The 26143-nt window shown below is 53.1% G+C and overlaps 1 protein-coding gene across 2 annotated transcripts in view; it reads right to left on the bottom strand.

The window, feature by feature from the left end:
• Positions 1-1048: 1048 nt before the first annotated feature.
• Positions 1049-26143, bottom strand: part of CLSTN3 (calsyntenin 3) — a 61085-nt gene continuing 35990 nt past the window's right edge. For both annotated transcript variants that reach the window (XM_055395628.2, XM_055395629.2), the window contains 15 exons: positions 25638-25846; positions 25229-25378; positions 24568-24753; positions 23143-23424; positions 21947-22059; positions 18724-18886; positions 17947-18003; positions 17134-17291; positions 16862-17010; positions 9945-10171; positions 9489-9659; positions 8337-8482; positions 7959-8094; positions 2001-2203; positions 1049-1907 (listed from right to left, as the gene is read on the bottom strand). In XM_055395628.2, coding sequence (XP_055251603.2) covers positions 1767-1907; positions 2001-2203; positions 7959-8094; positions 8337-8482; positions 9489-9659; positions 9945-10171; positions 16862-17010; positions 17134-17291; positions 17947-18003; positions 18724-18886; positions 21947-22059; positions 23143-23424; positions 24568-24753; positions 25229-25378; positions 25638-25846 — 2491 coding nt within the window. In that variant the 3' untranslated portion in view covers positions 1049-1766. The remainder of the gene's footprint in view (positions 1908-2000; positions 2204-7958; positions 8095-8336; positions 8483-9488; positions 9660-9944; positions 10172-16861; positions 17011-17133; positions 17292-17946; positions 18004-18723; positions 18887-21946; positions 22060-23142; positions 23425-24567; positions 24754-25228; positions 25379-25637; positions 25847-26143) is intronic.

A 26143-nucleotide genomic window follows, 5' to 3' on the forward strand; every position in this document is an offset into this window, starting at 1 on the left:
GCGTGCCTGGCAGAGGTAAGACCAGACATGGGTGGCAGAGCAGTGCACCAGTAAGCTCCACCCTACCTCCGCTGTGCCCGCGAGGACCACAGAGAAGCAGGGATAACGTGTGTGTGTGTGTGTGTGTGTGTGTGCGTGTGTGTGTGCGTATGCGCGCGCGCATGCGCGCACTCAGTCATGTCTGACTCTTTCTGACCCCACGGACTATAGCCTGTCAGGTTCCTCTGTCCATGGGATTTCCCAGGCAAGAATACTGGAGTGGGTTGCCATTTCTTCCTCCAAGGGATCTTCCCAACCCAGGGATCAAACCCAAGGGCATTGGCAAGGCGGATTCCTTACCGACTGTGCCACCTGGGGTAACATGACTGATACTCTAAGCCCCTCATCTCACACACAGTAATTAAGACCTGGGTCCCGGGTCTTCCCTGGGGCCAAGACACCACAGGAAGGATGCTCCATCTACAGCGTACTCTTCTGAAATAACCCCATCTGGTTCCTGCCCCTTCTACCTGGGGGACCCCTCTAGGAGCCCGTTCTCTCTTATTACAAGCAGCAGGACTGGGACTTCTCTGCTGGTCCAGTGGTTAAAACTCTGCTTCCGCTGCAGGTGGCACGGGTTCAATCCCTGGTGAGGGAACCAAGAGCCCACGCGCCGCCAGCTATGGCCAATAATTAATCAATTCATTAATTTTTAAAAGGGAAACCCCTTTTTAAAAAACAAATAGCAGGGTTGCCTGCCCTCTCCCCCTCGACTCCCCTGGGGCTGGGCACACAGGCACCCCAGGTGAAAAATTTCAAGAGATGGGGGTGATGACAATGTCCTCCGCCAAGCCCTGGCATATGCGGCATCCCCCTCAATTGTTTGTACTCTTCCTGGGGTGCAGTGGGAGCCATCTGATCCTGGCGACCGCACCCAGACAACCAGCCCTGCCGCTCACTTCAGCTCAGAGACCGAAGGGGTCAGAGACCCCAGAGCGGCCACCCACAGAGCGCCCACCAGGGATCAAGCAGGCCAGAGGCAGCTGCCCAGGCTTTTTTCCGGTTGTTTTATTTGAAAACCCTAGGGTGCGTCCCCTCCCTCACACACCCACCTCCCGACCCCCACTCCCACCCCAGGACGTGACGATGCCACACGCATACAAGGTTGTGAGCTGCACACGGAACACAGGGGCTGCGCTCACGACGACATGAAAAAATATACATTATATATAATCCACCCAGGGCCCCCACCCCACTCCCACGCCTACAGCCCAGCCACAGCCAGGACTTGTAGAAAGGGGCAGGGGCTGCAAGACCTCAGGCAAGGGGAGGGAAGGGGGCCAGGAGAAGAGGGGATCCCCAGAGTGAAATGGAAAGAGGGGGGCTCGTTAAGAGAAGCAGAGAATGCCCGGCCAGGGGGCTCCATGGACAGGAGAGAAGGTAAGGGCAGGGGACAAGCTTTCCTTCAGTCCCCCCTCCCCATACAGCACATGGCTGGTGGGGGAAGAGACAGACGTGGATCAGCAAAGCGGGTGGCTGCCTGGCGACAGAGAAGACAGCCAGAATCTCCCCCACCCACCCGGGAGCAGGAGCCCAGAGGCACCGAGCAGGGGTGGGCTGGGGGCTGAGGGCAGGGGGCGGGCTCCGCTGGGCCCCCCGATTCCGAGATTAGGAGAGGACTCTTCTAAGAGCTCTCTCCTCCACCCCAGAGGGTCTCTCTCCTCCAACAAGGTCCTTCTGTCTCTTCGGTGCAACTCGCACCGGGACGGGATTCAGGGGCGGAGGCCTCAGTAGCGGTGAGGGGGGGCCTCGATGATGCGTCTCTCGTCGCTGCTGGGCGAGTCGGCCGCCTCCGAGTCGCTGCTGTCCTCGTCGTCCTGCTGGCCGCCCGCAGTGCCCGGCACGCAGACCTGCCGGCTCTGGTAGGACTGGGGAAGGGTGGAGGGGGGACGCTCATTGGGAGTCTTCCTGCTGGGAGTGCGCCCCAGCTGCACCCTGACTCTGCCAGGCCCCCCACTCACCTCCATGGGGTTCACGATAATAGTGAGAGCTGAGTCATCCCAGAAGAGATCGGGGTCCTTGGGGTTGCTGGAGGCTCCGGGAGGCCCGCTGGCCCCCGAGATGCGGCGGTGCAGTGAGTGGATGCGCACGAGACCCAGGACGACCATGAGCACCAGGAAGCCCACACACACCACGATGATGAGGGTCGCCGCGCTGGGGACCACTGCAGAGACAGCCAGACTCACCTGAGCCAACGCTGCTGGCGGGAGTGGGGGGAGGGGGATGGCAGGAGGGGGTCAGGGGCCTGGGAAGAGGGCATCCCTGAGCAAAAGACAGGGTCCACGATGGCCCAGAAGGGAGGTCTCCCCTGTAGAAGCTGGAAGAGAAGCGGAGTCCCACGGGTACAGAATCTGCTCTCAATGCAGGAGACCTGGGTTCAGTCCCTTGGTCGGGAAGATCCCCTGGAGGACGAACTGGCAACCCACTCAGTATTCTTGCCTGGGGAATCCCACAGACAGAGGAGCCTGGCGGGCTACAGTCCAAGGGGTTGCAAAGAGTCGGACTCGACTAAGGGACTGTCACTTTCTCTTTTTCACTTTCACCCAGGGAAGGGCAGAGAAGGAGGGCAGGGGGCAGCTGGAGGGACTGAGAGCCCGAGGGAGGGAGGAAGTCTGCAAAGGAGGAAGAGCAGGGGGAGGAGAAGGGCCCCCAGCCCAACGTTGCCCAAGCAGTTCTGTGCTCGGCGGACAGAGGGCAAGGCCTGGACCCTGCCCAGGTTCTCTGCCTGCGCCTTCCCCGGGGACCATGCAGTCCAGGAAGAAGGTCCCGGGAGCCCAGAGGAGAAAGGAGAGAGGTGGCCGCATGAGCTTGACGGTGCAAGCGGAGAGAATGTTCTCCTTCGTTTGAACAGGAGAAGTGGGCTCCAAGCGTGGCCTGATGCCCAAGGCTGGGGACAGGACCAAGAGGTAGGAAGCAGCCCCTTCAAGTACCCACCTGGACAGAGCTCAGCCCTGCTCCGTGACACCTCCCGTCTCCTTGTGGGCTCAAGCCTCCTGGACACCGGGGGCGTCCTGGACACCGAGGGGCTCTGCTCCCCTCGGGGTGCCACCCCCGTCCCCTCAGCCCTGTCGTGCCTCTGGGCCTGCAGCCTCACTCTGAAGCCCAGGCTCAGGGGCGCGTGGACCCTGAAGGGCAGAGACACCCAGAGCGGGGCATGCACCCTCACTCGGACCTTGGAGCTGATGGCGGCAAAGCACACGTGCAGACACAGGTACACGCCCAGGAAGAGCGTGTGGACGCACACCTGGACCAGGGTTGCCACGCCCCGCACCCGCGCCAGGCCTCTGCCGGCCAGCGCGCCTGCCCGCACCAGCCACCCGATGGCCTGCTCACACGGCAGGATGGAAAGGGCGCGCCCGAGGGTCTCCAGCGAGGCACAGCCGAGCCACACGTGCAGCGCCACCCAGCTCCCCACCAGCTGGGCAGTCCAGGCGAGCCCCTGCAGGACCACATACCCACCACAGACCTGGACCCAGACAGCCACAGAGGCAGCAGCCGTGAGCACAGCCTTGCCCACCTCCTGCGCACACACAGACAGCACGCGGAGAAGCAGGAGGAGGCAAAACAGAGGAGCCCACAGCCCCACAGACAGCAGGTGAACATAAAGACCCCACAGGCGCGCCCCCAGGCCCAGTGCCCTCACGGGCAGCTGGGTGACTACACCCCACATGGGTGCCCACTTCTGCCAGCCACGTAGGAGCAGCGCCTCACTGACCAGAGAGGCTGTGTGGGACCCACAGCCTGGGCAGTCCCGTTGCTGAGGAGCTGTTAGTATATGCGTCTCACTCACACGCACACACACGTACACACATACGAATTTACCCACAGCCTCCAAGACTCACATGGCCAGAGACGGCGCAGAGCACAGGGAAGCACACAGCATGGGGTACACCCTGGAGCACACCCGTCCTCCAGCAGAGAGTGTACGCACACGCTGCCACATGCTCCAGAGCCAGTCAGGTGTGGAAACACAAGCGAGTGTGGGGGCAGCCGCACTGGCCTCACGCCTCCCCGAGGCCGCCCTGATGGTGCTCTGCCAAGTCGGTCCCCAGCCTGACCCGACCCATAGCCCATTTGGGGCCAATGACAACTGACTCTGCTGAGCAAGGGAGGCAGGCTCCCTGGGCGCCGGCTCTGGGGAGAGATGGGCCTGGCTGGATGAGTGTTTCTCAACTGCCTGGGGAGGAAGGAGGAGGAGTAGGGAGGCCGAGCTGGCCTGTTGGCTCCTCTACAGGAAAAAGCCCCTCCTGGATCTCCAGGTCAGTGGGGCAGGATCCCAGAACAGTGACCCCCACACCAGCAGAATGCCTCCGTAGCCAATCCCAGGCTGTAGAAGTAGAAACCCCTCCTCGGGGTGGGGGCCACAGCGGGTGAACTGGCTCCACAGCTCTGTGCTTTAATCAAATGCATTTGTCCCTCCAAGCCCCTGGCCGGGTGAAGGAAGTGACAAGCTGACTGCCGGCAATCAAAAACGAGCACAGGAAAGACAAAGTGCAGACACTGCACGTGCAGGCAAACAAGTACAGTTAATTAGTTTAAACTGAGCCAGGAAGCCAGGGAGATGGGAGGATTTCTAAGTTAGCTACAGACAGAAACCAAGAGTTTAGGAAACATCATCAACCTTTCTTACTGCATTAGCTCCAAGTAGCTCACTGGCCTCAAGAGACCTCCAAGGCCAACAGGAAGGAGTGTTTGAGTTCTAGCCAGTAGCCCACGTGAAACTCCTGGTTTCGTGTGAGTGTTAGGCACCGTGGATGCCCTGTCTACAGCCCTGCATGGAGCCCCGTTTCTGAAGAGCCTGGGAAGAAACCTCCAACAGGACGCACTGGTGGGTCCCATCATATGACTTTCCTAACTGTTCAGTTTTCCTCCTGTTTCAGCTCCAAGGAAGCTCAGGTCCAAATTCTGGCCACTCAAGCAGCTGTGCAGTATCTCACAGCGTGTGTTTTATGAACTGGCTCATTCCCTGGCCTCATCTTCTTCCACTGTTGTCCTTTCTGCCTCACGTCCAACTTCATTTTCTATTCTCATCCTCCTGCACTGTGGGTCTCTCCACAAAGTCTCAAATACTTGTAGGTAACAAAGCGAGGAAATAATTCCGAACTTGACTGCATGCTGGAATCACCTGAGGATCTTTAAAAACCCACTGAAGCTGGGCTCCCCACCCCAGAACTTCAGACTGAATTGGCATGGGGTGTGGCTGGGCACTAAGGGTTTGTACTGCTCCCTGGCGATTCTGACGTGCATCAAAATTTGGCAGGACTGATGAATCTTGTCCTCAACGTTCACCTTACCCTTCTCGGGCAGCCTCGTTCTCTCTAAACGCAACCCCCCGAGCCACCCACCCACCTCCACTTCTCACGCCTGTTGGCTCCTCTACAGGAAAAAGCCCCTCCAGACTCCCTTCTACCCTCCAGGTTCAAGGTCAAGGTCTGAATGCACCACAGACCTTCCTTGGCTGACTGTGCCCGTTCACACTGAGCTCTTTTCTGGTGCACTTAGGCGCTTCAGAGAAATGAACACCCCATCCCATTGGAGAGAATTCTATCTCTTCCTCTTTTGCATGGTCAGAGTAATTTGAAATTGCTAAACCACAATTCTGTAACTCCACTCTTGGGACTGGGAGGGAAGGGAGAGAAAGGGGACACTCTGTAGAGTCAGGAAAGGTACATGGAACAGGTCTGACAAAATGGATCTCCTGATAACTTCAGGAGATGTCAATCACCAAGGCCCTCGGGTGAACTATGAACTCTGTACCGTACTCAGGCCAAAATCAGGGGAAAGGAAAAGCAGGTGGCCGCTCTCAATTGGGATCTCAGAGCAAAGAAAACAAGGATGAGAGTCTTACCAAGGCCAACAGCAATGCCAACCAAGACCCACTTTCAGCCTAAACCGAGTGGTAGACCCAGCATCCAACCCCAACAAGGCTGAGTGTAATGACTGCCAAGGAAAGAACTGGAAGAAGAGCTAGGGAGTCATGGTCCCAAAAGTCTATTGAAAAAAAGGTCGCGTTCACTCACGTGTCTCTAAAGATTATGTGAAGCTTCCTAGAACCTTGCAACTTGCTTATGCCTTACACTCCTTCCTCACCCCTACTTCCATCTGCTTTGCTGTAGGAATCACAGGAAAACACTTAAAACGTGTCTGCAGTTGTTTTCAGAGAGAGCAAGAATGAGGGGAGCCAGTCCCAGGAAAAACCAAACACAAGAGACAATACAGTGGGGGCTGCTGCCCAAGGAGAGGAAACCAGACTGAATTCTGAGGGGTACCCAGGAGCCAGTCTCAGAGACATCCTGGGAAGCCCTCAAGGGCTCCCAAAATTGGGTGCAACTGTAAGGTGAGGAGACTTTTTTTAAAGCATCTAACATGGAGAGGATATGAAGGGTGATGGCTAGAGCACGGGTTCTGGAATTCTGCTGGCTGGACTAGAATCCTGGCTCCACCGTATTTTTGCTGTGTGATCTTGGATAAGGTACTTAACCTTTCTGGGTCTCTGTTTCCTTGCCTTTAGAGGGGATCATTCTAGTGCCTATTTCATCTGTTGTCTGTAATGACTCACTGGGTTAATAGGTGTAAAATTCACAGGCAAAGTGCTTGGCACACCAGTGTGCTCACTATTCTTAATGATTACATGGTTGACATGAGAGCTGTCCTTTCAGGGTAGGGCTCAGTGAGTGACCATGACCTTGCTCCAAGAAAGCGTGTTTGGAACTCCTTAGGGAATTGCCTTCAGAGCCTGCAACTCGCCTTTTTATTAATCTCTTTTATTTTGGCTATGCCATGTGATATGTGGGATCTTAGTTCCCCGATCAGGGATCGAACCTGTGCCCCTTGCAGTGGAAGCACAAATTCTGAACCACTGGACCACCAGGGAAGTCCCTGACTTTTTCTAATAAGTGACACATCTCTGCCTTTCCGGAGTGGGTTTTACATGTACAAACGCAAAATGCTATCCAGAGCCAACTCTGACAAAAGTGGATGCTGATGTTGGGTAATATTGAACTAGGCCAAAAGCAAGGTATGTCCTGAAAGTAACAAAAATAAATGCATCTCATGAACTGACTTTGAAAGTAATTCTAAAAAAGGGATTCCAAAAATAATTCCCAGCAACATCAGAATCGTTGCAGTTTGTAACAATGTGGAGAAGACTCAATTTATAATATTACGTGTAAATATTAGGTTACAAAATAATTTGATCTCATATTTGTTAAAAGAAAAAAAGAAAACAGTCACATAGGCAAAAACTGGGTTGAGACCCTATTAGCAATGGGTCAACTGTGGTAGAATTATGCATGACTTTTCTTCTTTACACTTAAAGTTTCTAATTTTTCTGTAATTAAGCAACTCAAATTATGAATTAGAAATTGCATCACTAGTAAGCAACCCTGGCCAGGGAACAAGATGGCTCTGAAGGGCATCAATCCATCTGGATGTAACACTTTACATGTTTGCATATTTTGTTTCAGAAATTGCCTTATGACTTTATAGATAGCACATAAGTTGACAGGCAATAGCACCAACCTTCTTTAGAATAGAAACTGTATCTACCTTATAATTGTATTCTTAACGGTATTGTCGACAGCACTAGTATACAGTAGGTGCTTAATATGTGATAGCTTCACTACTGAGGATCCCGAGGTCCGGGGCTGACTTGATATTGTTGGCAGCACCAACAACAAAGGCTAAACCCGCACTGCTCATCAGCCGGGATCTGAGTGACCCTGTGATGACCCAGGGCTCGCACTCTCCAGTAGGGGAAGTGAATGAGCCTGGGGTGAAGGGACTGGATCGGAACCTTCAACCAAGCCAGGTTCCACAGACTCCAAGGCTCCACCGCTTCCTCCTCACCCACCACCCCCAGAGGTGGGGGGAGGATGCTAGTCCCCGCCCGCCCGCTGGCCCCACCCAGCCTTACGTACTGGAGTTGCGGTGGGAGCTGGCCAGGCTGTGGCCAGCCATCTCAGGCGGTGGCTGGTGACCGCGGTGGAGGAACTGCTGCGAGCTGAGCATGTGGCTGGGGTGGGCCACCCGGTTCACGCTGTGCAGGACACTGACCTGGGGCGAGAGTGGGCTCAGTGGACACGCTCGCTTCTCCCCAGTCCTCCTCCAGCCCTCGGAGGCCCATCTCTTCACCTGCCCCCGACCCCCAGCTTCCCCTCCTTCTCCACCCGCAGCCTGGGTCCAGGAGCCCCCTGCCCGGGCTGCAGTTTCCATCCCCGACCACCAGGGGGCGCAGTCCCCCCGCATCCCGGCTCCTCGCTGGGGGGCGACTGTGGGAGGGAGGGGCCTCGGGTTACCTCCACGATGAATTCATTGCTGGAGTAACGCCCATTCATTTCTGAGCAGGAGAGCCGGAACTTCCTGGCGTAGAGGGCTGCTCCGTGTCGCAGGCGATAACGCGCCTGCCTCAGGATTTCTTCATACACGGTGATGCTCTCCACCCCTGGGAACCCGGGAGGCGGCTCAGAGCAGGCGCCAGCGAGGAGGCCCGGGGTCTCTCTCCCAGACTCCCAGCTGTTGACGCCCCTCAACCCAACAGGATCGTGATCCGAGTCCTTAGAGGGAGAGAGGCTCCCCTGCACCCCGCCACCTGTGCCTGACTGGGACAGAGAAACCGAAGCTCCACTTGCCCTCCTCTGCAAGCTGGGAGGCGGAATGGAGAGAAGGAAAACAAGGACGCACGCAGGACAGAGGGAGGCGGCAGCAGCGGGGAGGTGGTGAGGGCCAAACACAGAAGACCTCCATGAGGCTCTGGAAGGGAATGGAAACAGGAGGCGACCCGCCACCCCATCTTCTATTCTCCCCAACAGAGGGTCCTTTGGAGAGGAGCAGGCTTCCCTGGAAAGCTGCCAAGTCATTACCACCAAACATTAAGAGATGAGCACACAGGAACTTCCCTGGGGGCCCAGTGGCTAAGGCTCCATGCTCCCAATGAAGGGGACGGGGTTCCATCCCTGGTCAGGGAACTAGATCCCACATGCCGCAACTGAGTTTGCATGCTGCAACTAAAGAATCTGCATGCCACAGCTAAAGACCCTGCGTGCCGCAACTATAAAAGATCCTGCGTGCCACATAAATAAACATTAGAAGAAAAGAAAAGCTATGCTGAATTCAAGAGATCAGTGAGATGGAAGACAGAGAAGATGCTGAGGAGCAAATGGCCAGAGAATAAGAAAGCTAGTCAGAGACTGAGCCAGAGAAGAGTGGAGCCCAGAGCAGAGGTGAGCCGGGCTGGACAGAGACACTGGGAAAGAGCCATCAGGATTCTAAACCCCGGCCCCCGCCTTAGGGACAATCTGGAAGCCAGAGGACCTCCAGGTGGGGAAGGTGCAAGGGGACACTTGGTCACATTCTTGGGCCTGGAAGGAGGACCCTCTGGGCTCCCCAGAGACTCGGTCATGGACAGGGGCATCCCAAGAAAAGAGGACCAGCTCTCGGGCCCCACTGACCGGCAATGGTGAGGTAGGCGGACGTGTTGGTGAGCTCCAGGCCTCGCTGCTGCAAGGATGCCATGTCCAGGAGCAGACTTTCCCGCTCGGGATCCAGGTCATCCCCCACCAGGGAGATCTCACAGCCATCCAGGTTATGCACGATCTCATCTGACATGCGAGTGTCTGTCACTGGATGGGAGGGAGTCGGGGTCCGGGTCAGAGCTGAAGGGCCCACCTCCTGGCTGCTCCTCCTCCGCTTCCCAGGTCATCCCCTGAGAGCTGCCAGCGTCACTGTCAAGAAGGTCACTACCCAACAACATCCATATACCTGGGGGCCTCCCACTGGTCCTCCTTCCCAATAGCCAGTGGTTCTCGAAAAGTGAATGTGGGGTGACATAGTTCTCATGTCCAGCTCCAGATTTTCTCTTTCACGTTGGTTCCAGACACCGACCCCTCCCTGGGAGGCATGCTTACCTGTGCCTTGCCAACTCTCGTCCTTTTTGGCCTCCACCTGGTGTGAAATGGAGCAAGTGATCTGGAGATCAGGGAACAAAGGAACCCCCTCAGGTCCCTCGAAGTCCACAGCTGGGCGGGCAAAGTGAGCAGTGCCACTCAGCAGGATCTGGGGGGCATCCGGCTGTAGCACCACCACATAGCCCTCCACTTCAGGGATGGAGACACAGGATTCTTCACTGAAGCACCTGCATCAGGAGAGGGGAGGGAGGCAGCCTGTGAGCCCAGCACCCGCTCCCTGATAATCTGTAGTCTGGCCACCACTCTGGACCCCCACCTCTGCAGAGAGCACCCCATGTCATGGATGAAAAGGGGAAGAAAGGGGGACAGTGTCTCTACAGACCACCCACACACACACAGCAAAGCTGGAGGGGGAGACGCCCTTTCCCGGGAGGAAGCCACTGCAGAGAAGGGGCAGGGGCAAAAGGTCAGGCAAGCCTAACCTATGACATCACCAATGCCCGATCCCAAGACCATGGAACTGTATTTTACAAACTGAACTTACAGAAATGTAAATACATAGCTCTTCATCTAAGAGGTTTTTTGTTTGATTTTTAAAAAGTGTATTCAGTACAATTCCCTTCCTGGGTACATATCTAAAGAAAATGAAATCACTATCTCATGGAAAAGGAAATGGCAGCCCACTCCAGTAGTCTTGCCTGGAAAGTCCCATGGACAGAGGAGCCTGGTGGGCTATAGACCATGGGGTTGCAAAGAGTCGGACATGACAGAGTGATTGGGCACACATTCAGTGCAATTCCCTTCCTGGGTATATGAGGGCTTCCCAATAGCTCAGTTGGTAAAGAATCCTCCCATAATGCAAGAGACCCCAGTTCGATTCCTAGGTTGGGAAGATCCACTGGAGAAAGGATAGGTTACCCACTCCAATATTCTTGGGCTTCCCTTGTGACTCAGCTAGTAAAGAATCCGCCTGCAATGCGGGAGACCTGGATTCGATCACTGGGTTGGGAAGATCCCCTGGAGAATAGAAAGGCTACCCACTCCAGTATTCTGACCTGGAGAATTCCATGGACTGTGTAGTCCATGGGGTCACAAAGAGTCGGTTATATATCTAAAGAAAACAAGTATGCATATATATGGGTAAATGTCTAAAGGTGAAATCACTGTCTCAAAGCACTAGCTCCACCCTCATGCTCACCACAGCATTGTTCACAGTTGCCAAGACACAGAGGCTACCAGAGTGTCCATCCACAGATGAGTGGACCAAGAAGCTGTGACATGTATACAATGGAATACTACTCAGCCTGCCTTTTGTGATGATGTGGAAGGACCTTGAAGGTGTTATGCTAAGTGAAATAAATAAGATAAAGACAAATACCATATATATCACTTATATGTGGAATCTATCACCTTCTTTTTTATATTTTTGGCCACACCAAGTCATGCAGAGATCCTGGTTCCTCAATATCCATGACCCCTGCAGTGGAGGCTCAGAGTCTTAACTACTGGACTGGTAGATATGTGTCAAAAAATATTCAACAACAAAGGTGGGGTGGGAGTGGGAAGTATGTCAAAGGATGTCCACAAAACTATAATTCAAAAGATACACACACCCCTGTGTTCATAGCAGCACTATTCACAATAGCCAAGATGTGGAAACAATCTAAATGTCCCCTGACAGATGAATGCATAAATTAGACGTGGTACATATATACAGTGGAATAATACTCAGTCATCAGAAAACAAAATGATGCCATTTGCAGCAACACAGATGCAACTAGAGATTATCACACTAAGTGAAGTAAGTCAGAAAAAGAAAGACAAATACCTATATATGTATGGGCTTCCCAAGTGGCACTAGTGGTAAAGACCCTGCCTGCCAATGCAGGAGATGTAAGAGACCTGGGTTTGATTCCTGGGTTGGGAAGATCCCCTGGCGAAGGGAATGGGAACCCACTCCAGTATTTTTGCCTGGAGAATCCCGTGGACAGAGGAGCCTGGAGGGCTACAGTCCATAGGATCGCACAGAGTTGGACATGACTGAAGCAACTTAGCATGCACGCATGCACATCACTTATATGTGGAATCTAAAATATGACACAAGTGAACCTATCTATCAAACAGAAGCAGAATCACGGACATAGAGAACAGACTGATGGTTGCCAAGGGAGAGAGGGCTGGGGCAGGGATGGATTGGGAGGGATGGCTGGGATTAGCGGATGGAAGCTTTTATATACAATGGGTAAACAACAAAGGCCTACTGTACAGCACAGAGAACTAGATTCAACATCCTATGATAAAGCATGATGCAAAGGAATATTAAAAAGGGATGTATATATACATATAACTGAGGTACATTGCTGTGCAGCAGAAACTAACACAACACTGTAAATCAACTACAATTAAAAAAAACAGGACATCCTCCTCCCAGGTGTATCTTCCACTCATTTCGTCCAGTACCAGAGAAACACTCTTCCATAGGCAAGCTAATCTGACCATCTCAGACCACATCCACCGTCCCATGAAGCCTCTCTGACCTGGGTGCCAGACAAACCCTCCCAAGAGGACTAAGTCCTGACCAACCAACATCACAGCCACTCCAGAACACACTCCCAGGATCTCCTCCAGCCAATCTGAGGGTTATCCCCAGAGCACTTGCTGCTTTGTGAAGCACTTTGCCCACATGCTTTCACTTAACCTTCTTTTGCTGCTGTTGGAAGAAGGAGCAGAAGCCAAAGCTCCTGGGTCAAGCATCTTGGCCACATAAGAAATATGCATCCCGGTCCAGGCTTGAACCCATTCTTCTCATTTCAAGTCCACGCTTTCCCACTAACCCACAGCCACCATGTGGAACCTGGGTTTGCACAAATCAAATTTATTTATAAATAAGTATCTCCTTGGAATTCCCAGGCAATCCAGTGGTTAGGACTTGGCACTTTCACTGCTGTGGACCTGGGTTCAATCCCTGGTTGGAGAACTAAGATCCCACAAGCTGCATGGTGCAGCAAAAAAAAAAAGTGCCCCCCTGAACATGCAGTTTTCACGGGGAGGCGGTAATTCCAGAGCAGGGCTTATGGTCCACCTGCCTGAGCTAAAGGAAATGATTTTTCTAAAAGGATTATTATTTGTGTTACTGAGTGAGTCCAGCTTTACTATAGGAGCCAAAAGAGAGAAGGCGTAACCTCAGCAGATACCATGAATGCAGAGCCCCTGAAGGGACCAAATCTGCAACCTGCTGAGTTCCTGTGCCCTAAGGAGCAGGGCCCAACACAGTCCAAACAGTCCCAGAGAGACCTCGATCAAAGCCTCCTGGGAAATAAGTCCAGCTGACTCCGGAAGCACCGCCTCCAGCAGATATTCCCACTGTGATGGGTAATCCAAAAGGGACCCAAAGGGGACCAGGGGGCTGGCCTCCAGCAGACCTTCCCACTGGGATGGGTGATCCAAAGAGAACCTAAAGGGGACCAGGGGTCTGGCCCTGGCACTGATGATCTGGTCGAGAAATTAGAATTTCTACACAAACCTTCAAACAAGAGCCAACATGGTCACCATCACATGAATGGACCACACGCCAAACCAAAAGTGTTCAAAGTGGGAGAGGTTACTTCCGGCCAGGATGGGAGTGGGGTATTTGGTCAGGGAGAGTAAGAATAATGGGGAAAAGTAGCGAGCTACCCAGCCTTTGAAGGAGGCAGAAAGCTGACCCTAGAGTGGATGGCAAGGGGCACACAGCGGGAGTAGAGGAACACGACACAGGAAAGGCTGGGACAGATGGTTCAGGGCTCCGAGTGCAATTTCTGTGAGCGGCAGGAGGGAACCACAGATGTCTTCTTCAGCAGGGAAGTGTGAGGCTGGACATTCACTAACCTAGCCTTTGGGTGGAGGTGGAACTGAACTTAGAATACTAAAGACAGTCCACTAGTTCGGAGACTATCGAAAGAAGCCAGAGGAGTGGGCGTGAGAGCCTGCTGGAGCCATAACACAGACATGGGGAAAGAGGAAGCAGACACTAGACACGGGTGCAGAGGGATCTAGGTGACGTGACCAGATGACTGATGTGGCGTGGCGGATAAACACAGGGAGGGCTCCAAGGCAATTCAGAGGCTGCAAGCCAGGGTGACTGCAAGGACAGAGACACCATCACAGAGGCAGAGAATTCGGGGGCAGGGCTGGTTCAGGCACTGAAGTTCATTATTACGCTTTAGCTCATTTGTTTGAGGTGTGGGCAGAACTTCCCAGACAGAGATTACAGCAAGCACGTAGAAATTCAAGAGCTAGGGAGAGCAAACAGAGCTAGAGAAAAAGATGTGGTGGCCATCTGTTCAGTGGTCAATGCCATGAGGAGACGGGCTTTCCAAGAATTCCAGAAAGATTAAAAAAAAAAACTTAGGGAAAACCTGCATTGACTGAACAGTTGCATGTGAAAGTACTCAGTCGTGTCTGACTCTGTAGACCCACAGACTGTGGCCCACCAGGCTCCTCTGTCCATGGGATTCTCCAGGCAAGAATACTGGAGTAGGTTGCCATGTCCTCTTCCAGGGAATCTTCCTGACCCAGGGATCGAACCCAGGTCTCCCACAGTGCAGGCAGAGTCTTTACCATCTGAGCCACTAGGGAAGCCCAAGAATACTGGAATGGGTAGCCTATCCCTCCTCCAGGGAATCTTCCCCACCCAGGGTGGAGCCGGGGTCTCTTGCATTGTAGGAGGATTCTTTACCAGCTGAGCAACCAGGGAAGCCCCTCAATGAAGTGTTCAGTTCAGTTCAGTCGCTCAGTCGTGTCCGACTCTTTGCGACCCCATAAATCACAGCACGCCAGGCCTCCCTGTCCATCACCAACTCCCGGAGTTCACTCAAACTCATGTCCATTGAGTCGGTGATGCCATCCAGCCATCTCAATCTCTGTCGTCCCCTTCTCCTCCCACCCCCAATCCCTCTTATCATCAGACTCTTTTCCAGTGGGTCAACTTGTCGCATGAGGTGGCCAAAGTATTGGAGTTTCAGCTTTAGCATCAGTCCTTCCAATAGTGTAGCACTAACCACATGGAAACTCTGAAATGTAGAAATGAGACCTCCCTCCCTCTTAACCTCACAAAGGAAGAAGGCCCCTCCCCTATACTAAAGGAGGAGCTCAGGTTCCCAACCCTCAGATAAGCCTCTTCCCTGGGTAGGTAATAGGTCAGAGGAATGGGCTGCCCCTTGCAAAGCTCCATCCTAAGCCAGAAGACAGAGCCCTCCCTCTGACATGGCCCCTAAGCCTATGAAAGAGATGAGATCAATTCTTGGTCCCTGAGGGATGAAGCCGTTGGCACCTTCAGAGCTGGGTGAGAGCCCTTTAACAGCTAGAGTTCTCACTGGAACCTGGCGGGGCCCATCCTGAGCGATGATCTTTGTCCACGAGAACTCATCTGCCCATAGCCTTCAGCTCCACCCCAGGACCACACCATGGACCAGCAGCCCAATTTCCCAAACCCGGCCCCATCTTCCACAGCTTCAACTGGGAGGCTTGACAACATGCCCATCACTCTCCGGGGCTCAGAACCTTCTCTCTAAACCCATTCCTGCCAGGATAGGGGCAAGTCAGAGATGCTTCTCTTCAGACACCTTTTGGACAAACTGAGGCAGAGCAGGGGAGAAGGGAACACAGAAACCCTGATCCCTGCATTGTGTGATGCACCCACTAGAGGGAAGTAGCTCTTAAAACTGCCCTACAAGCATAAAGGGTGAAAATGCCTTCAGGTTTTAAGTGGTGAAAAAGCCTTCAGGTAATAATCTTCCCTGGTGACTCAGACTGTAAAGCGTCTGCCTACAATGTGGGAGACCCAGGTTCAATCCCTGGGTTGGGAAGATCTCGTGGAGAAGGAAATGGCAACCCACTCCAGTATTCTTGTCTGGAAAATCCCATGGACAGAGGAGCTTGGCAGGCTACAGTCCATGGGGTCACAAAGAGTCATGACTGAGCAACTTCACTTTCACTTTCATTAAGTGTGCAGAACAGGCACTCTGCTGGCATTTGATCTGGACTCTATCATTTACTCTCACAACAATTCCATGAGTTAGATTCTATTGTATCTCTGCTAAATGGCACTTTCTCAGTACTAAAAAAGCTAGTAGGTAAAAACTCTGTATCTATAACTCTTGTGTTTTCATGACCCCTCAATCAATTTGTATTCTTAAATAACTAATATACTTAAGGGCTTCCTTGGTGGGTCAGCGGTGAAGAATCACCTGCCAATGCAGGAGACCTGGGTTCGATCCCTGGGTCGGGAAAATCACCTGGAGAAGAAAATGGCAACCCACTCCAGTATTCTTGCCAGGAAAATCCCATGGACAGAGGAGCCTGGTGGGCTACAGTCCATGGGGTTGCAAAGAAGTCGGACACGACTGAGCAATCAAAGCACCACTCCTGGCACCCAATCCAGGAGCCTCCTCTGTCCCCTTTCACATGTCACCACAGAGGTAGAGATTAAAACTCCTAACTGCTGGAAGTGTGCTTTGGTGGGAAGAGTATGTGTTAGCTGCTAAGTCATGTATGACTCTTTGTGACCCCATGGACTGTAGGTCGCCAGGCTCCTCTGTCCATGGGATTTTCCAGGCAAGAATACTGAAGTGAGTTGCCATTTCCTACTCCAGGTGATTTCCCCGACCCAGGGATCGAACCCAGGTCTCCTGCATTGCAAGCGGATTCTTCACCATCTGAGCTAATAAGTGGAAAGAGTAATGAACGCATTGCTGAAAGATCTGAGTCTAGTCCAGACTCTTCTCGCTGCATTGCTGTGTCAACTGAGCAGGTCAGTTTTCCATCCCTAAAACCAGAGGTGGGGAGGTGCATTATGTGCCTAGCCAGAACTCTAAGGCCAAGGAGTTCTGACACTGTCTGGCTCTGTTCTGTGACTTGCCCGCCCACCGGACACTCACTTGACGGCAGTGGTGAGGCGCAGGGGCCTGACGCCAGGCGTGGCAAAGCGCAGAGTGTTCATGTAAGCCACATGCTGCAGGGCATGGTTGAAGGTCTCCACATCATCCCCCTCCAGGGTGAGCAGGGACTGCGAGGGGTTCACGTGGACCTGGGCCCCAGACACAGACAGGGCTGAGAGCAGGACGGAGAGGAAGGGGGCTGAGGGGGCGGGGCGGGCGGGGCGGGGGCAGGGGGCATGCCCGGAGGGAGGGCCCAGAGGGAGGGGCCATACCTTCATGCCTTTGCCCAGGCTCTCGAAATCCCTATAGTCCAGCCCCTCCCGACATGCATAGAGGCACTCGATGACCTCACGGCTCTCCAGGCGGCCTGAGCGCACGCTGAAACCAGCCAGGTAGCCGTGGAAGTAGCGGTGGATCGGCAAGGGGTCTCCTAGGGCAGGAACACAGGGGCGGACGGGAGGTGAGAGGCGACAGAGGGGAGGGCGGAGGAGGCCCCGGGTAGAGGAGGCTGAGAACAAGCCAGAGAAGGAGCAGCAGGCTGGAGAAAGAAGACGGAAAGGAGCCAGGTAGGGCTAAAAGAAGGATGGATGAGAGGCAAGTGAGGCTAAGCGGAGATGGGAGAGGGAGAAGACAGAATAAAAACCGGGGCAGAGGGGGACAGAAGGCGAAAATAGAAGCCACAGAATGAGAAAGGCTTCCAGGATAAAAAGAAGGAAAGCAGGACCACGGCGGAGAGGAGAGTGCGCGAGGGGGTCTCCGCGGCGCATGCGGGGGGCGCCGGCAGGGATGCGTGGGAACTTCAGGGATGCCCAGCTCTCCCGGCCGCGTGGCCGTCTCCTGCCCCCTGCGCTCTGCCACGCGGAAAGCCAGCGCGGGAACCCTGGACGTCACTCTGTGGACAGAAGAGGACACCGGCTCCCAGCCGGCTCCATCCGGCTGCACTCTCTCCGCCTGCGGTTCGGAGGCTGGGACCCCGGTGGCGCGCGGGTAAATGAAGCGCAAGGCCGGGTAGGCCGCGGATGCGGAGCCCAGAGCGCCAGGCTGAGACGCGAGCTCTCCGGCCTCCAGGTCTCACACGTAAGTACCTGCTGTGGCGTCCGTACTGTTGTCGCCTCCCTTTTCCTTCTCTTTGTTCTTCTCCTCTGGGGGAGAAAGAGTGCCAGTGAGCTCAGGGATGCAGGGCCAGACTGACAGAGAGGCTGGGGAGGGCTTCCTGGGGCTGCCCCTGGCCATGCAGGACTTGAACCTCTAACTGAGTCCCAGCCCTTCTTTTGTCTTGTCTGAGGTTATCTCAGGCCTCTGTTGTAGACAAAACCCAAATATGCTGCTGAGGAAACACAAGGGCTCTGGTAACACACACACACACACCCCATACAAACCACATGCGTAACATACATACACCACACACACACAAACACACCACATACACACTACATACACACCACACATACTATACACACATACAGACTACCCACCCCACATACACACACACACCGTCCCAGAAGGAAAAAATGAAAGAAACAGCTTAAAAGTTGGAAGGTTGCTGACTCTCTGCAGGGTTACTGTCCTCCAGCAGAGGAACAGGCTGTGAAATTATGACGAGGATGGATCAAAGTATGAAGCAGCTGTAGGTACAGAAAGTGAGATGCTGGTGATGGCCGAGTCAGAGGGGATGACCAGTCCAGCAGGCAGGAGACCAGAGGGGCGGTGATCTCCAGCGGAGAGCTTTCCCAGCCTCCCTGCCCGGCTTCAGGGAGACGGGGTCATAAGGTCAAGCTGCCCTTGCTCCTCCGCCAACCACTGGGCACCTCTGCCATGAGCGCCTCCGTGGAGAAGCCCGGAGCTGAGGCGGGGGGACTTACCAGCCCAGCAGGCCCCAATCATGAGTGCGGGCTCCCTTCGAGGTGGGTGGATGAGACCATTGTCGTGGATGAGGGCGGGGTCGAAGGAGATGCCATCTGCATAGAGTGTGACCGTGGGGAACTCAAGATTCAAAGCATAGTGGTGCCACTCGTCATCGCAGACCTGGGAACGGGAAGGGCAGGAAGCCCTCGGTTACGGTTACCGCATCCCCAGGAAGGAGCCCAAGGCACTGCCCCACCCCCTGGGGGGCAGGAGACAGTCCTTCACATTCCCTGGTCTATTAACAGGGCTTGCTAGTGAATTGCTGCCAACCCAGTGCAAGGAATCCTTGCCCAGAATGGATCAGGCTCAGCCTTATACCTCAACTACCTAAAATTCCCCTCTTTCCGTTAACCTTTAACTCCATCAACATTCCTAAGAGGAGCACCGCAGTGTCCTTTGGCAGCTGCTGCCCATCCTGAGTCCAGACAGTTCTGTGCAACTTTCTTCAGTCTCCGTTTCCACACATCATTCCCATCCTCAGTCTTTTTTTTTTTTCCTTTTTAGATTTTTTTGATGTAGATCATCTTTAAACTCTTTATTGAATTTGTTATAGCATTGTTTCTGTTTTATATTTTGGTTTTTTGGCCCCAAGGCATGTGGGATCTTAGCTTTTCCACCAGGGATAGAACTTGCACCCTCTGCGTTGGAAGGCAAAGTCTTAACCACTCGACCGCCAGGAAGCCCTCCCAACGTCTGTCTTACGTGCTGTTGCAACACCCTCGTCTGAGCACTTACACTCAGTTCTCTCTGATATCCTCCTCCCATAGTTCCCAAAGGGACTGCCTTCCTTTTTTCAATGTTTAAATCACTACCAAATTTAATGTTGTCAAAGAGTATTCACTAACAAGTCATTATTCTTGAAAAGATTGGATTCTCCTCACTTCACAAACATTCCCAAATATAAATGACAATTACTGAAAAATCACAGCTAATTGCAAATTAAATACATTGCTTGTAACCAGTCTTTTCAGATGCATAATTAGAAAAATTATTAATATTTTTGCAACAGAAATGTATCTTTAATTGAGAAATACATCCCAAATTTGGTGGAGCAAGGCCTTCAAAATTGAGAACTCTTTTTTTTTATTGGAGTATAGTTTTGGTTTACAATGTTGCATTAGTTTCTGGTGGTGATGTTGTTATTTAGTCGCTAAGTCGTCTCCAACTCTTTTGCAAACCCATGGACTGCAGCCCTTCAGTCTTCTCTGTCCGTGGGATTTTCCAGGCGAGAATACTGGAGAGGGTTGCCATTTCCTTCTCCAGGGGTTCTTCCCCACCCAGGGATTGGACCCACATCTCCTGCACTGGCAGGCAGGTTCCTTTTCACTGAGCCACCAGGGAAGCCCCCGTTTCAGGTGTAGAGCAAAGTAAAGTAGTTATATCTATACATGTACAAAATGATCTTCTTAACATGTGAATCTGATCAGGCCACGTCCCAGCTATAAACCTTTCAAGAGACTTCCCATCTCTCATAGCACAAAATCCAAACGACTTTAGCTAACAAAGTCCACCATACACCTGATCTCTGCCCAGCTCTCCAGCCTCAAATCCAGTGTCTGCCCTTTTCACTGTGCTCTAACTGCCTGGCCCTCTTTCCATGCTTGGAAGATGCTGGACACTTTTCTGCCTCAGGACCTTTGCATCTGCTCTTCCCTCTGCCTGGATTCTTCAGGATGAGCTTACATTTCGCTTCCATCAGGCCTTCCCTGAACATCCAATCTGAGATGACTTCCCCTCTCCTTGCCTCCTATTCTCTTCCTCAGTTCCTTGCTTCTTCTTTCAGAACATTAGCACAATTTATCATTTTTATTATATCTGAAAAGTAAAAGCGTTACTTGCTCAGTCATGTCTGACTCTTTACGACCCCATGGACCCCAGGATTCCCTGTCCATAGAGTTTTCCAGGCCAGAATACTGGAGTGGGTAGCCATTCCCTTCTCCAAGGGGTCCTCCCAACCTAGGGATCAAACCTGGGTCTCCTGCATCGCAAGTAGATTCTTTACCATCTAAGCCACCAGGGAAGCTCTTATTATCTGTCTTTTTACTTTTAAAAATCTATCTTCCCAACTAAAATGTAAACTCAATGAAGGCAGAGATTTTGTTCCATCTTAGATCGCATAGTATCCCCATAACCTAGCAGAATGGCAGGGTACTTGTATTTACTAAATTTTTGTTGAATAAATAAGGATAAATTAAAAAAAAAATAGGAAGAGGAATGTTACCAATATTAGCAATGCGGGGGAGAGATCAAGAAGCAGATGGCAGACTATCTCTTTAAAAGAGTGCCACAGAAAACAGAAGCTTTTGTAGGTAGCCCTCAATTATTGAGTTTGTGGGTTTTCATTCCCCTTTCTCTCTCTTCCACTTCCTGCATTTTTTCAGCCATTTGCTTACTCAGCCACTCCACCAGGGCTTACAAGAAAAACAGAAGGAGATGGAAACTCAATTAGTCCCTATGGTCCCTGTGGTCAGCTTGGAGATGAATAAAGAAGAGGCTGCAACTGTTAGCTCAAGAAATTTTGCTTTTTTCTTTTTTTGCTCATTTTATTTATCCCTCATAACCATGATTAATAGTGAGAATTTATATACATTTACGTGTTCAATCAGTCGTGTCTAACTCTTTACGGCCCCATGGACGGTAAACTGCCAGGCTCCTCTGCCCATGGAATTTTCCAGGCAAGAATATCGGAGCTGTTCCTTTCTCCAGGGGATCTTCCCAAACAGGGGATCAAACCCAGGTCTCCTGCATTGCAGGCAGATTCTTTACCATCTGAGCCACCAGGGAAGCCCCAAACCCAATCTATGTACCCTAGGTTACTTATTTCCTTGATGGTAACTGCTTGACAGTTTGGAATCCACACTGCTAAGTTTCCAGATAAGAAAGAGATGAAATAAAACAAGAGGAGACGGATGGTTGTTTGGTTTGGTACTAGTAGTAATTTGTTCCCTACTTCCTTTTAACCCAGGAGTGCTTTCTGCAGGAGACAAGCCTTAGGAAAAAAACCAGAGAATAGAGTCAGGGTGGAGGGCAGGGGGATATAAGAATAGTCAGGAACTGAAAGTGGAGATTGAAAATAGGGCACAGGGAAACCCAGAAAATGCCCAGCCCTGCCCTAGGACCTCCTCCCCTGGAAGCAAGTGACACCACCCAGCTCTCCCAGGAGCCTGGCTCCAGCCTCACCTGCTCCAGCTTCCAGAGGAATTTGACTGGCCGGGCACTCTCCAGTAGAGGCCAGTAGAGGAAGGCAATTCTGCAGCCGTGGACAGTCAGTGAGTAGTGAGAGAAGCCGTCCTCTGGGGGCAGAGGATGGGGACAGGAGTCAAACACAGCACTGGAAGCAAGAACAGATTCAACGCGCCAGAAGGGAGGGCTCCTGGGGTGCTCTTTATTCCTTTATTCCTTCAGGTCCTCTCTGTCTCTCTCTAATTCTTCAGGATCTGTCCTTCTCTCTCCAGCTCTCTCTCAGACTCCCACACATACACACAGAGTCCAGTGCTAGGCTTTTCTCAGGCACTCTGATTGGCTGAGGGGAGAGAGTGACCAGCCTGCCCCTACCCAGATCTTTACTTTTCCTTTGGTTAATACAAACTTCGGAGAAGGCAATGGCAAGCCACTCCAGAACTATTGCCTGGAAAATCCCATGGATGGAGGAGCCTGGTAGGCTGCAGTCCGCGGGGTCGCTAGGGGTCGGACACGACTGAGCGATTTCACTTTCACTTTTCACTTTCACACATTGGAGAAGGAAATGGCAACCCACTCCAGTGTTCTTGCCTGGAGAATCCCAGGGATGGGGAAGCCTGGTGGGCTTCCATCTATGGGGTCACACAGAGTCGGACACGACTGAAGTGACATAGCATAGCAATACAAACTTCATGGGTAGTGATCCTTTTCAGATCAAGAGAAATGAGCTCTGAGAAGGGGCAGAAATGAAAGAGTAGGTCAAGGCTGAGCCCCCCTGAGAGGGACGTCCCCCTGCCATAGAGAGAACAGGGTCCTGGAGGCTGGAGCTCACGAGCCCTTATAGAAGGAGGACAGGGTGGTGGTGGAAGGGAAAGAATGGGGCACAGCATTACTCAGGCTCTTCCACTTTGATAGGGGGCTTTACAGCGAGCAGATTGTCGGTGGGGGCAGTCTACTACACAGGGGATGCAAGGCGATCGGGCAGCTACAAGTGAGAAGGGCGGTGAGCAGTCCCATCACACTGAGAGCAGCAGGAGCTCAGCTCGTCCTGCTGGGACTGTGAAACCCAGCACTGCTATCTTACGTACGAAGGGAGAGAGAAGTGACCCACCCACAACCCCCGACTGGATGGTGACAGAGGCCAGACACGAAGCCAGTCCTCCCCACGCTCAGACGGGTGCCCCGAGAAGGCTCACCGTTCTGGACAGTGTTACACACGATGGTTTCCTCTTCCTTCTTGCCCTTGTTGGGAGTGACACCATGCTTCATCCAGAAGGACAGGGTAAAGTGGTCACTGAGGCTGTCCGGGGGCCCGGAGCCCAGCCCCGCAGCACCCCCCAGGGGCACCTGCACCGCCTGGGTGCCGTTGAACCAGTAGATGAGGCTGCTGTCCTGGCTGTAGTGCACCGAGAGGCCCGCTGTCCAGTTGGCATTGGGGCCGGGCATGGGCAGCAGATCCACCTCCCCGGGGGCCGCGCCTGCAGGAGCCCCAGAAGCACAGGTGTCACAGCCGAGAGGCGGCAGATGGGGGACGGGATGCGGGCAGGAAAAGATCCCCTACAGCTACTTTCACCGCCTCCTCTGGCCTTTCAGAGACAAGAAAGGAAGGGCTAGGAATAGCTCTCCAGTGACCTCAGCTCCTCCAACTCTTCATCGCTCCCTGCCATTGTTCCGTATTGTATCTGGTGATTTTCTTGGGCCACAATCATGCATCTTTGCCAACCACGTATTTATATGCTCTTTGGGCCACGAGAGATAACCACATGCCACAATTCCCATAGATAAAGATGTCTCTGTGTGCTATGCTAAGTTGCTTCAGTCATGTCCAACTCTTTGCAACCCCATGGACAGCAGCCCACCAGGCTCCTCTGTCCATGGGATTCTCCAGGCAAGAATACTTAAGTGTGTTGCCATGCCCTCCTCCAGGGGATCTTTCCCACCCAGGGATCGAACCTGAGTCTCTTTTATGTCTCCTGCATTGGCAAGTGGGCTCTTTACCACTAGTGCCTCCTGGGAAGCTCTGATATATATACATCTATGGATGGGCTTCCCTAATAGCTCAGTTGGTAAAGAATCCGCCTGCAATGCAGGAGACCCCAGTTCCATTTCTGGGTCAGGAAGATCTGCTGGAGAAGGGATAGGCTACCCACTCCAGTATTCTTGGGCTTCCCTTCTGGCTCAGCTGGTAAAGAATCTGGCAGCCATGCAGGATACCTGGGTTCGATCCCTGTGTTGGGAAGATCCCTGGAGAAGGGAAAGGTTACCCACTCCAGTACTCTGGCCTGGAGAATTCGGTGGACTGTAAAGTCCATGGGGTCGCAAAGAGTTGAACACAACTGAGCAACTTTCACTCCACTTATGGATGGGTAAAGGAAGATGTAAAACAGATTCTTTTTGTTCTCGGTGGCATGTCATGGCTTGCAAGATCTTAGTTCCCCAACCAAGGATTGAACCTGCATCCTCTGCAATGAAAAGCATGTAGTCCTAACCACTGCACCACTAGGGAAGTCCCAAGACAGATTCTTAAGAGAGGTAGAGGAGGGTCAGGAAAAGGCTGGGGGAATGGGCAATGGGCACGGGCAGGGAGGACGGCAGGAGGGCCACAAGGGGATCACACCCACCGCAGAGTTTCCGCAGTGCACGCTCTGAGTAGTTGTCACGGTCACAGCCCTTGGCCACATGGCTGGTCTGCAGCTCTATGGTGGCCTGAATGTTCCAGAGAGGTTCATCACAGGTCTCCAGGCGGATACCAGGGAACAGAGCCAAGCTCCCAGCGCCTGGTGCATATTCAATCCTTTTGTTCCAGCCTGCAGGGGTGAGAGGGAGCAGGCAATGGAACAGAGCCAGTTAAGGCAGCCCCTCCTACCCATTCTGCTCATGTTCACTGATGGTCTCAAGTTCCTATGAAAATGGCCAGCCAGGGGAGACAGCTACAAGCCTGCCCCCCAAATGCTGTCGTTCAGTTGCTTAGTCATGTCCACCCCCATGGACTGCAGCACACCAGGCTTCCCTGTCCCTCACCATCCCCCAGAGTTTGCCCAAGTTCATGTCCATTGAATCGATGATGCCATCCAACCACCTCATCCTCCACCATCCCCTTCTGCTCCTGCCCTCAATCTTTCCCAGCATCAGGGTCTTTTCCAGTAAGTCAGCTCTTTGCATCAGGTGGCCCCCCAAATATCCCTCCCCAACTCCTAGCCTGGCCCCTGTGGTTGTCAGAAGGGAGGAAGAGGGAGACAAAGGTGAAGAATGGATCACAGGTCCCAGAGAGTAGCTCCTCACCTTGCCAGCTGGGTTTACACGTGGGCTTCACCTGGATCTCCACCTTGGCATCGTCCGCCGCCCGCTTCTTCCCACAGTCATAAGCTGTCACTGTGAACTTGTAGAGCTTCTCACCGCTGTACTGTAGCTTCTCCGTGTTTTCAATGTTCCCTGGGGTGGGGGACAGAGAGGGTCAGGGGCACTAGAGGAAGTCCGGAGGAGGACTCAGGAGCTAACTTTAGGGCAGCAGGAGAGTTAGGCAGCAGGAAGCAGGCAGGAAGGGATCTCGGGAAAGAAGTTCCATGTCTGGGAAGCAGGGTGAGGAATGAGGAGGTAAGGGGCAGAACAGGTGGAGGGTGCAGCCCCGGGGCATCACGAGGGATGTGGGCGCCCGGGGCTGAGCAGCTGGGGTGGCAGGGGCTGGACTCACCGTCGTTGTCGATGAGGAAGGGAGTGTTGGGCGTGAGGATCTCGTAATAGCAGATCTGGCTGTACTGGGGGGAGCAGTCGCCGTCGATGGCCTCCACCCGAAGGATGCGGTCGTACAGCTTCCCCTCGGTCACTGCTGCGCGGTACAGCCGCTCCACAAACACTGGGGCAAACTCGTTCACATCGTTGACCCGCACGTGGACGGTGGCCCTGCAGGCCCCAGAGCAGGAAGAGAAGGAGGAAGAGTCAGCCGCAGATGGGAGTCCACACCGGAAGCCAAGGAGATGGAACCAGTGTGACCCAGAGCCTGGTCACATTCATCCGTCCCCCACCCAGGGGTACCAGGTACCACAAAGGGAGAGGAACCTCAAGAGAAAGGGGGAGTGATGTACAGGGTGAAAAATGACCCTGGGGGCCATAAGTGGCTGGTTTTGATGACGTCTGTACAGAATATTAAAGGATAGGACAGCAAGACGCGTGAGACAGGATTCTGAATCCAGCAGGTTG

Source organism: Moschus berezovskii, chromosome 6, assembly GCF_049115385.1.
Source record: "Moschus berezovskii isolate FMDL1 chromosome 6, NW_MosBer_1.0, whole genome shotgun sequence".
In the NCBI taxonomy this organism is placed as follows: domain Eukaryota; kingdom Metazoa; phylum Chordata; class Mammalia; order Artiodactyla; family Moschidae; genus Moschus; species Moschus berezovskii.